The sequence below is a fragment of the Schistocerca cancellata genome, chromosome 3 (genome assembly GCF_023864275.1).
Source record: "Schistocerca cancellata isolate TAMUIC-IGC-003103 chromosome 3, iqSchCanc2.1, whole genome shotgun sequence".
NCBI lineage: Eukaryota > Metazoa > Arthropoda > Insecta > Orthoptera > Acrididae > Schistocerca > Schistocerca cancellata.
Genome location: NC_064628.1, coordinates 894,630,599 through 894,646,478, shown reverse-complemented (window position 1 = coordinate 894,646,478; position 15,880 = coordinate 894,630,599). Strand labels below are relative to the sequence as shown.

At 46.8% G+C, this 15,880-nt stretch overlaps 1 protein-coding gene across 1 annotated transcript in view; it reads right to left on the bottom strand.

Annotated features, from left to right (window-relative positions):
* Positions 1 to 15,880, bottom strand: part of LOC126177153 (UDP-glucosyltransferase 2-like) — a 115,385-nt gene that overhangs the window by 66,218 nt on the left and 33,287 nt on the right. The window contains exon 3 of the mRNA XM_049924429.1: positions 15,493 to 15,680. Coding sequence (XP_049780386.1) covers positions 15,493 to 15,680 — 188 coding nt within the window. The remainder of the gene's footprint in view (positions 1 to 15,492; positions 15,681 to 15,880) is intronic.

The window sequence follows — 15,880 nt, the reverse complement described above, 5'->3', positions numbered from 1 at the left end:
ACTAGTCACTACGCTACAGTAATAACATGCTTCAGGTCTCTAATAATAGTATCTTATTTCGCGCAGAAAACCTTAATCGTAGATATGTTGCTAATTGAAGTTCAGTTATAACAAATTGTACCAAGAACAATGTGTTTGGGTAGATATTCAGTGTGTCGCTGGCTTCAAATAGCCTAGTCTCATAATACACAAGTTACAATAATTCTTTTGCCACGAATATGATGTTTCTCATTATTTTATTGGAACGAATCAAACAGTTAACAACGGGTTTTCCAGTGATTCTCAATTTGGTGGTGCACAGAATCAGCATCTAGACATATAGGCTCGAAATTAATGCCAATATGGCGCCTCACAACGATCTACTGAAGGAGACGGCGTGCGTGTGGCGTAGGTGGCGTTGTGCCATCTCATTGGTCAACGCTCAGACGCACGCTCAGAGTATCTGACATGCCAGATATTGCTCTGCACGTTCGGAAAGACTCCCGAACGTACTATTCCACGCTATGACGTCAGAAACTCGGCACGCTCAACGCTCAACCTTCGGATGCACGATCCGTGTGCCTACGGCTTAAGGAGCTAAGTGTGGCACACAACGGTCAAGCACGGCCTCCTAAGCCACTTATTACTACACTCCTGGAAATGGAAAAAAGCACACACTGACACCGGTGTGTCAGTGCCACCATACTTGCTCCGGACACTGCGAGAGGGCTGTACAAGCAATGATCACACGCGCGGCACAGCGGACACACCAGGAACCGCGGTGTTGGCCGTCGAATGGCGCTAGTTGCGCAGCATTTGTGCACCGCCGCCGTCAGTGTCAGCCAGTTTGCCGTGGCATACGGAGCTCCATCGCAGTCTTTAACACTGGTAGCAGGCCGCGACAGCGTGGACGTGAACCGTATGTGCAGTTGACGGACTTTGAGCGAGGGCGTATAGTGGGCATGCGGGAGGCCGGGTGGACGTACCGCCGAATTGCTCAACACGTGGGGCGTGAGGTCTCCACAGTACATCGATGTTGTCGCCAGTGGTCGGCGGAAGATGCACGTCCCAGTCGACCTGGGACCGGACCCCAGCGACGCACGGATGCACGCCAAGACCGTAGGATCCTACGCAGTGCCGTAGGGGACCGCACCGCCACTTCCCAGCAAATTAGGGACACTGTTGCTCCTGGGGTATCGGCGAGAACCATTCGCAACCGTCTCCATGAAGCTGCGCTACGGTCCCGCACACCGTTAGGCCGTCTTCCGCTCACGCCCCAACATCGTGCAGCCCGCCTCCAGTGGTGTCGCGACAGGCGTGAATGGAGGGACGAATGGAGACGTGTCGTCTTCAGCGATGAGAGTCGCTTCTGCCTTGGTGCCAATGATGGTCGTATGCGTGTTTGGCGCCGTGCAGGTGAGCGCCACAATCAGGACTGCATACGACCGAGGCACACAGGGCCAACACCCGGCATCATGGTGTGGGGAGCGATCTCCTACACTGGCCGTACACCACTGGTGATCGTCGAGGGGACACTGAAGAGTGCACGGTACATCCAAACCGTCATCGAACCCATCGTTCTACCATTCCTAGACCGGCAAGGGAACTTGATGTTCCAACAGGACAATGCACGTTCGCATGTATCCCGTGCCACCCAACGTGCTCTAGAAGGTGTAAGTCAACTACCCTGGCTAGCAAGATCTCCGGATCTGTCCCCCATTGAGCATGTTTGGGACTGGATGAAGCGTCGTCCCACGCGGTCTGCACGTCCAGCACGAACGCTGGTCCAACTGAGGCGCCAGGTGGAAATGGCATGGCAAGCCGTTCCACAGGACTACATCCAGCATCTCTACGATCGTCTCCATGGGAGAATAGCAGCCTGCATTGCTGCGAAAGGTGGATATACACTGTACTAGTGCCGACATTGTGCATGCTCTGTTGCCTGTGTCTATGTGCCTGTGGTTCTGTCAGTGTGATCATGTGATGTATCTGACCCCAGGAATGTGTCAATAAAGTTTCCCCTTCCTGGGACAATGAATTCACGGTGTTCTTATTTCAATTTCCAGGAGTGTATATTTAGTGCTAAGTGACACTTGATGTGCTTTAAACTAACATGTCAGTGGATGACTGGAAACTAGTGATCTGCAGTGATGAATCACGTTACACCTTTTGTCAATGGCTAAATGGTTCAAATGGCTCTACGGGACTTAACATCTGAGGTCATCAGTCCCCTAGAACTTAGAACTACTTAAACCTAACTAACCTAAGGACATCACACACATCCATGCCCGAGGCAGGATTCGAACCTGCGACCGTAGCGGTCACGCGGTTCCAGGCTGAAGCGCCTAGAACCGCTCGGCCACTCCGGCCGGCACCTTTTGTCAATCCGATAGAAGTGTTTGGGTTCCGCAAACACCTGGAGAACATAACCTGCTATCATGTGTAGCCCCAACAGTGAAGTAACAATGTGGTGATGTTACGGTATGGGGGTGTTCCTTCGAGGTTAGAGTGTGGTACCCTTATTGTGCTTAAAGAAACGCTGAATGCGGAAGTACATGATTACATTTTAGAACATTGTGTATTGCGTAATGTAGAGGAACAGCTCAAAGATGATGACTGATCGTATCAGGGTGACGTTGCACGCTGTCAAGCGACGTCTGTGAGGTAACTGTTTGAAGACAGTGTCATTCCTTAAATGGATTGGCCTCCCCCAGTCCCGACCTAAGCCCTGTAGAACATGTTTGGGATGAAAGAAGAAAACAGCAACCAGCCACTATTAATACTGCTATTTATTTAGGTAAATAGCGCCGTTATCGGTTTCGAACTGGCAAGTTCACATGATTTTCAAGATACACTTAACATTATGGTCCGTTTTCTATGTTTATTATTCCACTGTGGCGAAGTATTTTTGGTGTGTTGTTGCCCTACGGTAGAAAAACAGTGTTAGAAGCGCGCTATGTGAAAATAACTAACCTCCAAAGGATGAAATACAGCGTAAATATATATGTGAGGTTAAGTGGTTATGGTACTTACGTCGAAAATTCCGCGCGATTTTGTTGCAGGATTGTATTATTCGCATATTCGTAAATATATCCAGCACATAAGTAACTCGTACATCTCCATATTGTGCAAAGCGCCACACACACACACACACACACACACACACACACACACACCAAAAAGAATTTGCCGCATGTGAAGTTGTCACAGAGATTGCAGATTTACAAACACAACAGTGTCAGAGACGTTCTCTCTCAGAGACATCACAATATACAGGTTGCTTTGATTTCACAGAATGGCTGTTTTTAAAGAATAACATAACTTAATGAAAATTAAAACACAAAGGTAAACCTTACATTATGACCGCATAATATTACAAATGAAGTTGACAGATGTGGTAAGCAGCTTGTGTGAATGCTAATTATATGGTATTGTGTAAATACTGTGCTATATACAACATAGAGGTGAGACAAAATGAATAATATGACAGTAACAATTGTATTAACATCTATCTATGGTGCACTGAAATTTTGAATGAAGTATAGTAGCAATAATTATTTTTTTTCAAGAATCAAGGTAGCATTACAAGTATTTATGTTACAAAGAATACCATATTATAAATACTTCTAATGTACTAGTAATGTACTTCTACCGTAGGGCAACAACACAGCAAAAATACTTCGCCACAGTGAAATAATAAAAATAGAAAACGGATGATATTGTAAAGTGTATCTTGAAAATCATGTCAACAGCCGTCTGATGATGAACTTGCCAGTTCGAAACCGGTAACAGCGCTATTTACCTACATAAATAGCAGTATTAATAGTGGCTGGTTGCTGTTTTCTTCTTTGTAAGAATTAAACTACATTAATTGTACACAGCCACGGTCACACCATGTCAGTTTTAGACAAAATATCATGTTTGGGATGAGTTAGAACCTGGACTTCGCGCCAGACCACAGCACCCAACACCACTGAGCAAGTGGCCGTTGTGGCCGAGCGGTTCTAGGCGCTTCAGTCTGGAACCGCGCGACCGCTACGGTCGCAGGTTCTAATCCTGCCTCGGGCATGGATGTGTGTGATGTCCTTAGGTTAGTTAGGTTTAAGTAGTTCTAAGTTCTAGGGGACTGATGACCTCAGATGTTAAGTCCCATAGCGCTCAGAACCATTTGAACCATTTTCGAACCACTTAGCAGCAGTATATTGGCTCAAAAGGACAAGAATGGATAAGGTATATGAGATAATATGGTAGCATATTACAGAAAAATCTTTGAAAGGTTGAGACATAGCAAAAAGAATGGGAAACATCTGACAAGGGCCGTCGGGTTTTCTCGTTCTTCCCGAACTTCCGGGAACTTGAGGCTCAGACACGTTGATCGAAGTTGCAGTATGGTACATTGCCTGATGGGTCATGGCCCTTACCCTACACATCTGCACCGCTTTCGCTATATCCAAAGTGATATGTGTGAATGTGGGTAACATGGATCCCCCGAACACATTACACTAAAATGTGGCACACACACACACGTAAGGCCAACGTCAGAAATCGAAGACGTAGGGCACGCTTTAACAGACCCAGACAACTGGAGTATCCTTAACCGCATCACTGATGAAATATCAAGAGCGCTACACAAGACTTATAAGTAACAGCGACCATATACAAGATCACGATCTGAAACACACGCTGCATCACAACATGATGCATGGGACGACAGAAATTCAAACACTGATGTGTAAACAGATGAACATATACACACAGATGACATGAACACTCCAGTAGCAAACGACCCACTATAGTTACCAAGGCGGAGGGTCCCTCTGTAATGTTAATAAATAAATAAATAATAAATAAAATAAATCACGAACTTCTGATTTCAATTGTTATGGAAGAATTGGCTGCCATTCACCCACAGACATTCAGCAGAGCTGAAGCTCTCATAAATGTAAAGGGTACACACGCCTCATATCAATGACCAGTACGAGATGTAATCAAAAAATACTGTGAGTAAATTTTATTAGAAACAAAGTAGTAAGCCTACATGGACTTTGATTTAATCTCCTTCAAATTACTGTCCTTAGCTAGCAATGCACTTATCTCAACGCTGAATCCACAACTGAAAGCATTTCTGGAAGGTTTCGTTTAGAAGGGCGTTAATCTGCTCTTCCCTGACCCTCTCAGTGTCAGAATGCGGTTAAAACGTTTCCCCTGAAATGCCCTCTCCATTTACGAGAAGAGCCAGAAGTCGCTTGGTTTTTAATTTGGTAAGTAAGGCGGATATTGACGGATAAGAATACATATTCCGGCCAGGAACTGACCAATCAAAAGCGAGATGTGGCACGTTTGTTGTGATGAATAAGGTAGCCATTGGCCCATTTTTCTGGACTCTTTTCTCATACATCGTGCCGCAGACGTTGCAGTGCTCCTGTATAAAATTCAGCGTTTACAGTTGCTGCTCTTGGAGGGAACTCTTGTCGCACTATGCTCTCAATATCGAAAAAAAAAAAACAATGAGGGTATTTCTGATATTCGATTTTGACTGACGTGACTTTTTAAGACGAAGAGATTCGCTGTTTTCCCTTGGGAACTCTGAGTTTTTGTCTCAGGTTCACATCCGTACACCCAAATCTCATCTCCAGTTGCAGGTTTGGACATGAAGTCCAGATCTGAATGAAGACGATCCTTCAACTCTGCCTAAACCGATACACGATTTTTCACCTATTCCTCACTGAGAAGTCTGGGAACAAATTTTGCACTCACACGTCTCATTTGCAAAACATCGGTGAAAATGCATCGCACGGACTTGTACGAGATGCTACGTTCTTCGGTAAACTCTCGAATAGTTATTCGCCTGTTGCAATGAACAATTTTTTCTAGTTTTTGCATAGTTTCTTCTAGTTTCGAGTGTTGTTCTACATCTACATCTACATCCATACTCCGCAAACCACCTGACGGTGTGTGGCGGAGGGTACCTTCAGTACCTCTATCGGTTCTCCCTTCTATTCCAGTCTCGTATTGTTCGTGGAAAGAAGGATTGTCGGTATGCCTCTGTGTGGGCTCTAATCTCTCTGATTTTATCCTCATGGTCTCTTCGCGAGATATACGTAGGAGGGAGCAATATACTGCTTGACTCTTCGGTGAAGGTATGTTCTCGAAACTTTGACAAAAGCCCGTACCGAGCTACTGAGCGTCTCTCCTGCAGAGTCTTCCACTGGAGTTTATCTATCATCTCCGTAACGCTTTCGCGATTACTAAATGATCCTGTAACGAAGCGCGCTGCTCTCCGTTGGATCTCCGAACGTTTCTCGTTTTCTAGCGACTAATTTCCGCTTTTGAACTACTCACACAACTTGTAAACACTCTACAGAATTACAGCATTATCGCCATACACCAGTTTCTACATTTGATGTATTTCCTTCAAACTTTTTTGCACTTAATGTTCACGTGTTACTCGAAATCTGTGATATGCAACAGATATGGTAAAAACAACTTGACTGTAGTGCCTCTGGAGGCTAAATGACAAGTTGGTTGGTTTGGTTGGTTGGATGGATTAAAAGAGGGAGAAAGGGACCAAACTACGCGGTCTTCAGTCCCTAGTTCCGAATAAAACAATGCCACAAGTGTCAGAATAAAACAAACGAGACTGACAACTCAAAACAGAATGGAAGGAAAAATCACAAGAACGGTGAAGGTCAAAATACATGTAAATGGACAAAAGGGGACAAGAAAACCACAAATACGCAAGAAATGGGATGAAGGCATTAAAACAATCCAGATTACCATGGCTGGCTGACCATGAGAATAATAAAGAAGCCAGCCACTCTGCAACACATTAAAACCTCCACCCTAGAAGCACTAGGGTGGAGGACACAGAGGGATAAAGGACATGCGATAAAACTTAGAAACCCACCCTCACGAATAAAACGTAAAACCAAATCAGCCGATGAGGCGTTGTCAGATAAAATTGGGGCAACGAGTCTCGTAACCCAACATTTCGTCGCTGGGCACTCAAAGTAGGACAGTGTACCAGAACACTGGCCACTGACAACCGGGCGCTGCACCGACACTCAGGCGGGTCTTCACGGCGCAGGAGGCTGCCGTGGGTCGCCCACGCATGGCCAATGCGGAGCCGGCAGAGGACAACTGATTCCCTGTGACACGCCCGCATGGAAGACTTCCACACATTCCTATTCTCCTTAGTGACACACAGTTTGTTGTGTGTACTGTTATGCCATTCCGTCTCCCAAAGCCGAAAACCCCTACGGCGTCAGTCAGAACGCAGGTCAGGTTCTGAGATGCCCATCCCCAGGAACGGTTTCCGCGTAGCCTACGAGGGCAGTTCAATAAGTAATGCAACACATTTTTTTTCTCGGCCAATTTTGGTTGAAAAAACCGGAAATTTCTTGTGGAATATTTTCAAACATTCCCGCTTCGTCTCGTGTAGTTTCATTGACTTCCGACAGGTGGCAGCGCTGTACGGAGCTGTTAAAATGGCGTCTGTAACGGATGTGCGTTGCAAACAACGGGCAGTGATCGAGTTTCTTTTGGCGGAAAACCAGGGCATCTCAGATATTCATAGGCGCTTGCAGAATGTCTACGGTGATCTGGCAGTGGACAAAAGCACGGTGAGTCGTTGGGCAAAGCGTGTGTCATCATCGCCGCAAGGTCAAGCAAGACTGTCTGATCTCCCGCGTGCGGGCCGGCCGTGCACAGCTGTGACTCCTGCAATGGCGGAGCGTGCGAACACACTCGTGCTACTCTTCAGAAATTGAAGAAACGACTTCAGCGTGTTCGTAGGCACAAAAATCTGAACGAACTTCTCCTTCTTCATGACAACGCAAGACTTCACACAAGTCTTCGCACCCGAGAGGAGCTCACAAAACTTCAGTGGACTGTTCTTCCTCATGCACCCTACAGCCCCGATCTCGCACCGTCGGATTTCCATATGTTTGGCCCAATGAAGGACGCAATCCGTGGGAGGCACTACGCGGATGATGAAGAAGTTATTGATGCAGTACGTCGTTGGCTCCGACATCGACCAGTGGAATGGTACCGTGCTGGCATACAGGCCCTCATTTCAAGGTGGCGTAAGGCCGTAGCATTGAATGGAGATTACGTTGAAAAATAGTGTTGTGTAGCTAAAAGATTGGGGAATAACCTGGTGTATTTCAATGCTGAATAAAACAACCCCTGTTTCAGAAAAAAAATGTGTTGCATTACTTATTGAACTGCCCTCGTATTTGACGAGCCTGCCGGCAAGTTCGTTACCTGGGATGCCGACGTGTCCTGGGGTCCACACAAACACCACTGAACGATAGGACCGGTCCAGGGCATAGATAGACTCCTGGATGGAAGCTACCAAAGGATGGCGAGGGTAGCACTGGTCGATAGCTTGTAGGCTGTTGAAGGAGTCAGTACACAGAAGAAACGATTCCCCAGGGCATGAACGGATGTACTGAAGTGCATGAGAGATGGCCACCAGCTCTGCAGTGTATACACTGCAGCCATCGGGCGAGGAATGCTGTTTTCGCCAACGTGACCATCAGCCATGAGGCATTGGTGTAAACCACTTCAAAGCCCCGTAACACGTCAATAATCGAGAGGAAGTGACAACGGAGAGTGGCAGGAATAACTTAGTCCGTATGGTGATGCAAAAAGTCCAGACGAATCTGCGGCCTAGGTGTACACCATGGAGGTGTATGTGGATGGACCGGGATGTGAGGTGGTAAAGGAAAGGACTCCAGTTCAGACAGAAGGGATCGCATGCAAACCGCAATCGTTAGCCCTGACCTGAGCCGCCGATGTGGGAGATGAACTGCCGCGGGTGCAAAAAGGAGATGGTAACTCTGATGTTCAGGAGAACTACGAATGTGTGCATCATAAATGGCGAGCAGTTGAGCACGTCGGATCTGCAATAAAGGGACTCTGGCCTCCACCAGGACACTGGTCATCAGACTCGTCCAAAAGATCCTGTCGCTAGGCGAATGGCACAGTGGCGCACTGGGTCAAGTACACGCAATGCTGAGGGCGCCGCTGAACCATAAACCAGACTCCAATAGTCAAGGTGGGATTGAACAAGGGGTTTGTAGAGCTGCAGCAGAGTAGAGCGATCTGGACCCCAGTTGGTGTTGCTCAGGCAGCAGAGGGCATTTAGGTGCTGCCAGCACTTCCGCTTAAGCTGATGAAGGTGAGGTAGCCAAGTCAATCGGGCGTCGAAAACCAGTCCTATGAATCGATATGTCTCCACTACAGTGAGTGGATCGTCATTAAGGTAAAGTTCTGGCTCCAATTGAATGGTATGACGCCGACAGAAGGGCATGTCACACGACTTAGCGACCGAAAACTGGATGCTGTAGGCGAGAGCCCATGACTGCGCCTTGTAGATGGCTCCCTGTAGGCGCGCTCGGCAACACCAGTACTGGTTGAGCAGTAAGAAATGCAAAAGTCGTCTGCATACAGAGAGGATGAGACGGATGGACCTACAGCTGCTGCTAGACCATTAATGGCGACTAAAAATAGTGATACACTAAATACAGAGCCCTGCGGGACCCCATTCTCCTGGATAGGGGGGGGGGGGGGGGATATGGGGGCACCAACTTGGACACAGAAAGTACGGAGCGACAGTAAATTCTGGATAAAAATCGGGAGCGGACCTCGGAGAACCCACCTGTATCATGTGGCAAGGATATGATATCGCCAGGTGGTGTCATACACTTTGCATAGATCAAAAAAGACGGCAACAAGGTGTTGGCGTTTGGGAAAGGTTGTTCGGATGGCAGAGTCGAGGGACACAAAATAATCAGTGGTAGAGCGACCCTGGCGGAAGCTGTCCTGACATGAGCCAGTAGGCCACTGGACTCCAGGACCCAAACCAATCGCCGACACAGCATATGTTCCAGCAGCTTACAAACAGCATTGGTTAGGCTGATGGGCCGATAGCTATCTACATCAAACGGGTTTTTACCGGGTTTGAGCACCGAAATGATGGTGCTTTCCCGTCATTGCGATTGAGAGACGCCATCGCACCAGATCTGGTTGAAGATGACGAGGAGATGGCGCTTGTAGGCAGACGAGAGATGTTTAATCATCTGACTGTGGATCCGATATGGCCCAGGAGCTGTGTCGGGGTAATGGGCAAGTGCGCTGAGGAGCTCCCACTCCGTAAATGGGGCGTTATAAGGTTCATTGCAGAGTGTAGGGAATGAGAGGACTTTCTTTTCCATCCGCCGCTTGAGGGTGCGAAAGGCTGGGGGTAGTTCTCCGACACAGAGGCTCGAGCATACTGCTCAGCAAAGTGCTCGGCAATCGTGTTTGCGTCGGTAAATAGCACGCCATTTATGGTAACGCCAGGGACACCTGCTGAGGTTTGGTACCCAAAAAGACGTCTGATCTTCGTCCAGACTTGGGAAGGCGTCGTATGACACCCAATGGTCGACACGTACCTTTCCCAACACTCCTGTTTCTGTCGTGTTACAAGCTGGCGTACACGGGCACGGAGCCACTTAAAGGCTATCAGATGCTCTAGGGAAGGGTGCCGCTTACGTCACATAAATGGAGGAAAGAAAAAAAAAAGGTTTTTGCTTGTGTCACGTGTGAATTACAAATTATTTTAAGACTGTGTACGTGTGCTCGATGTATAAGAAAGATTAAAAAAGTTAAATAATACCACCAAAAACCACAAACAGCGATGTGATATAAAAATAAAAGAACATTCTTTTTGTCTGTGTAATGAAAATGAACATGACCAGAGACTATTGCTTTATTGATAGCTCTCCTGTTTTTGTTTCGTCTAGCGGTCGGCCGCCATTGTAGTGCTGTCTGATAATTAACGTAAGTTTTACCTGTATTTTTGAAAAATATAATAGAAATTGTTATTAGACAGTGTGTATTATTGACTTAGTTGTCACCTCTCATGATCGCAACCATTAATTATAATTAACAAATTTTTACAGAACTTCGTAGTGGAGCTCTTCTCCTCTAGCAGGATTTAGTCGGCCATTACGCTGACGATTCATGTTATTAAATGTAAATGCGAGAGACTTCTCAATTTTGATCTTTCATTAATTTCAAAGTTAAAGACAGTAGTGATAGATTTCATTTACCAAAATTCACAGCACTGAATGAGTTCAGTATGTTTCATTTTGGCCGCATAACGACAGATGAGATTCTCTCCAGTTTTGCCTTGCAAATAATGAACAACAAATATTGAAACTATTTTCATTCAATAAGCTCCGCAATATCTCAGTTAATCTTTATGTAGTTTGGTACATAAATAACCAGTAGCCGCTGAGACCCATATTAATAATTACAGTTTGCGTAAGAATACGCATATTTTCTTTTCTAAATAGCAGCGCTCACGCAAACCATTTATTAGAAGGAGGTGAGTCGCGCGTTGTGTTTAAAAAATATTATATCGTACGTACTTCGGGGCAGCGGATGTCCGTACGAGTCTTATCGCGGTATAAGTTAATTAAAAGTCTCATGCTAGCCCACAATATTTCAAGCCACCCCAACCAAAACCATGAAATATATAATTATAAAATTAAAAATATATATTTATCCCGTGATAAGGGACCCACACCCACACACACACACACACACACACACAGATATATATATATATATATATATATATATATATATATATATATATATATATATATATATATATATGGCTATTACAAATGATTGAAGCGATTTCATAAATTCACTGTAGCTCCATTCATTGACATATGGTCACGACACACTACAGATACGTAGAAAAACTCATAAAGTTTTGTTCGGCTGAAGTCGCACTTCAGGTTTCTGCCGCCAGAGCGCTCGAGTGCGCAGTGAGACAAAATGGCGACAGGAGCCGAGAAAGCGTATGTCGTGCTTGAAATGCACTGACATCAGTCAGTCATAACAGTGCAACGACACTTCAGGACGAAGTTCAACAAAGATCCACCAACTGCTAACTCCATTCGGCGATGGTATGCGCAGTTTAAAGCTTCTGGATGCCTCTGTAAGGGGAAATCAACGGGTCGGCCTGCAGTGAGCGAAGAAACGGTTGAACGCATGCTGGCAAGTTTCACGCGTAGCCCGCGGAAGTCGACGAATAAAGCAAGCAGGGAGCTAAACATACCACAGCCGACGGTTTGGAAAATCTTACGGAAAAGGCTAAAGCAGAAGCCTTACCGTTTACAATTGCTACACCCGATGGCAAAGTCAAACGCTTTGAATTTTCGGCGCGGTTGCAACAGCTCATGGAAGAGGATGCGTTCAGTGTGAAACTTGCGTCAGGTATATATATATATATATATATATATATATATATATATATATATATATATATATATATATACCGCGATAGTGACTTCGGCGACCACCATGGGTCTGTCTTTTACCGGGGGCACCCTAAAGAGCGAGGGATCGCGTTTTCTGCAGCAGAAACGATTGTGGTAGTCACCTGCTCAACCATCACATCGATGTTAGCATGTGGGGCAGAGTCAACGATGACATCAGAGGTGAATGTTTCCCAGTCCGCCTTGCTTAAAGCCCATCTGGGCAGGCGTTCGTGAGCCTGACGCTGGGGCAGTGACAGGGAGATCAGGCAGCGGTCACTACCACACAGGTCGTCATGTGCTCTCCAGTGAATAGATGGGAGAAGACCTGCGCTGCAAATTGATAAATCAATGGTCGAGCAACTACCTCGAGGCACAATGAAATGTGTGACGACGCCAGTATTTAAGAGGCAGAGGTTGAACCGAGACAGTGAAGTTTCGATATCACTGCCTTGGCCAGTAAGCACGGTGTCACTCCACAAGGGGTTATGGGCGTTAAAATCTCCCAAAAGTAGGAAAGGTTTAGGGAGTTGATCAATCAGTGCAGCTAATACATTCAAGGGTACTGCACCATCTGGAGGAAGATAAACATTGCACACAGTTATTTGCTGTGTCGTGCATATTCTGACAACCACAGCTTCAAAAGGGGTTTGAAGGGGCACAGTTCACTACACACTGAGTTTAGGACATAAAAGCAAACTCCACCTGACACTCGATTATAGTCACTACAGTTCCTGTAATATCCCTAATAGCCACAGAGGGCAGGGGTCTGCATTGCTGGGAACCAGGTTTGCTGGAGGGCAACGCAGAAAGCAGGTGTAAAGCTTAACAGTTGCTGTGTCTCAGCCAGGTGGTGGAAAAACCTGCCGCAATTCCACTGGAGTATGAAGTCATCGTGAGACTGGGGAGGCATGGACCATTCAATGAGGCAGTTTACGCCTCTAGGTCAGCTGCTGCCATCGACTTCTTGCCTCAGCAGTCTGAGGGTCTGACGAGATCCAGGTCCTCAGTGGATGCCAGAATCTCCACTCCATCCTCAGACACAGAGCATGTAGGTAGCGGTGGTGTGGGTGCCACTGGAGTTTCCTTGGTCTTGAGGGTCTTCTTTTTTGGATTTCTCTCGTTGCTTCTTGGGTTTCCCTGGATGGGAGGACTTCACTGAATCAGTCTCCACGACTGAGGATGGGCGTGAAGCCCTACGACCATCTGCTTTTGGGCTCTTCAGCCACTGGCGGGTGTCATCTTTCCCACTAGCAGAAACCTAGGAAGGGAGTAACTCAAGGAACCCCTTCCTAGCATTCCCAATGGTTGGGGGGGGAGGGGTGTTTCTCCTGAAGTAGGTGGTGCAGGAGCAACAGGGAGGTAAGTGCCTCCCCCCCCCCCCCCCCCACCGCCCACCATCAAGGGGGCATGTGTAGTCTCCCAGTTCTGAGAGGTGACAGGAATTCGAGGAACTGATGGAGCGACAAATGTCCTCGTAGCGGCGGCGTATGAGGAGGTCATAGCCATAGGATGTAGGTGCTCAAATTTCCTCTTGGCCTCAGTGTAGGTCAGTCAGTCCAGGGCGTTACATTCCATGATTTTCCTCTCTTTCTGTAAAATACTGAAGTCTGGCGAGCAAGGTGAATGATGCTCTCCGCTATTGACACAGATGGGAGGCGGAGCACATGGAGTATTGCGATGTGATGGACGTCCACAAACTCGACAGGTGGGGTTAGAAGTACAGCGGGAAAACATATGGCCAAACGTCCAGCACTTAAGGCACCACATCAGGGGAGGGATAAATGGCTTGACGTAACAGCGGTAGACGATCAACTTGACCTTCTTTGGAAATGTCACCCTCGAAGGCCAAGATGAAGGCACTGGTGGCAACCTGATTATGCCCCGGACCCCGATGGACGCGCCGGACGAAATAAACACCTCGCCACTCTAAACTGGCGCATAGCTCGTCGTCAGACTGCAAAGGAAGGTCCCTGTGGAATATAATACCCTCGACCATATTAAAGCTCTTATGAGGCCTGATGGTAACAGAAACATTCCCGAACTTGCCAGAAACAAGTAATGCCCGTGACTGGGCAGGGGATGCTGTTTCTATCAAAACCGCATTTTGGACAAGCCCTCCACCTCCCCAAAGTTGTCCTCTAAATGCTCCTCGAAAAACTGAGGCTTCATGGATATGAAAGTTTCCCCATCAACCCTCGTACATACGAGGTACTGGGGTGAAGAAGCTTTACTGCCATCCTTAGCCTAGCGTTCCTCCCATGGTGTGGCCAGGAAGGGGAACGACTTGGGGTCATATTTCTTAGCTGCTGGCGGCGGACCACCAGCAAGAGATGGCGTACTACGTTTCATGGCGTGTCATCCCCCCTGATGCCAACCACTCCAGGGCGCCACGGGCGCCACCCAGCTGCACCAAAGGCCACCTGGCAGGATGGCCATTGCCGAGAGTTCTGATGCCCCAGGGTGACAGGCATCTAGTCCTTGGCATACGTGAGGAGTGAACGGCGCAGGCATCAACAGAGCGACCCCTGTGTTGTCAGGGGTCTACAACCAACAGGGTAAATGGTGACTCCACCACAACGAACTGGCTACTGAGCTGGAAATGAGGTGCAAAGAAGTCCATGGTCATCGTCGGCACAGAAAGTGACACTGCATAGTGCATGGTGGAAAACGCATCCAGAAAGATGTCTTAGCCCAAGATATGGGGAATGGGCGGGATTGCAATGCCACGATGAGAAAGTGGGCTAAAGATCTCAATGCACGATGGACACAATGCACTATGTAAAGCGCCCTTCCCCAAATAGTTCGCTCTTCGGGAAAATTTTGAAAAATGGAGGTCAAACCCTACAGGGGACCATCACATAAAGGCCGAAACGAGTGAGACTCCCTTTAGTCGCCTCTTACGACAGGCAGGAATACCTCGGGTCCATTCTAACCCCCAGACACGCAGGGGGCTAAATGACAAGTCAGAAAATGTTCCAGCTTGACGCTGCCTGTCTCAACGGTTCAGGTTGTGGGTCAAATTATGTCAAGTGGTTGTAGTGTCAGCAGTTTCTGCTAAAAAAAATTCGTTGCCGTATTTTTTTATCACACCTTGCAATAAGTGTCTGGATACTTTCTATCAGATAGCGTATTTATTCTGCTCTGCACTGGTTCACTATGAAGATAAAACAGATATGTGGTTTACACATACTTTAGGAACTTGAGCATTTCCGGACTCTTGAGGCCATCCTCACAGATGGGACCTGCCATGTCCTCCATGCCCCATAACATCTCGACTGGGTCCCAAGCATGTTTCGCCATTTCCATCCAATCGAAGGTCCTCCTCAGGTACCTGTACGCAGGAGATATGTCAATCTCCGTGTAATTTGCGATGTTTTTCTGCAAATAAGAAAAGTGATATACTTATGAAAGAAATCCGTACACTACATCAAGTACACAATGACGATTTACTTCATAAAATATAAACATACGTAAATAGAGCAGAGTTCAAGCAATGGAATGAAAAACATATCATCAAATATGAGTCGCAGGTGTTTATAGTTGAAGGGTTAGACACTTCCTTATTGCAGCACACACCT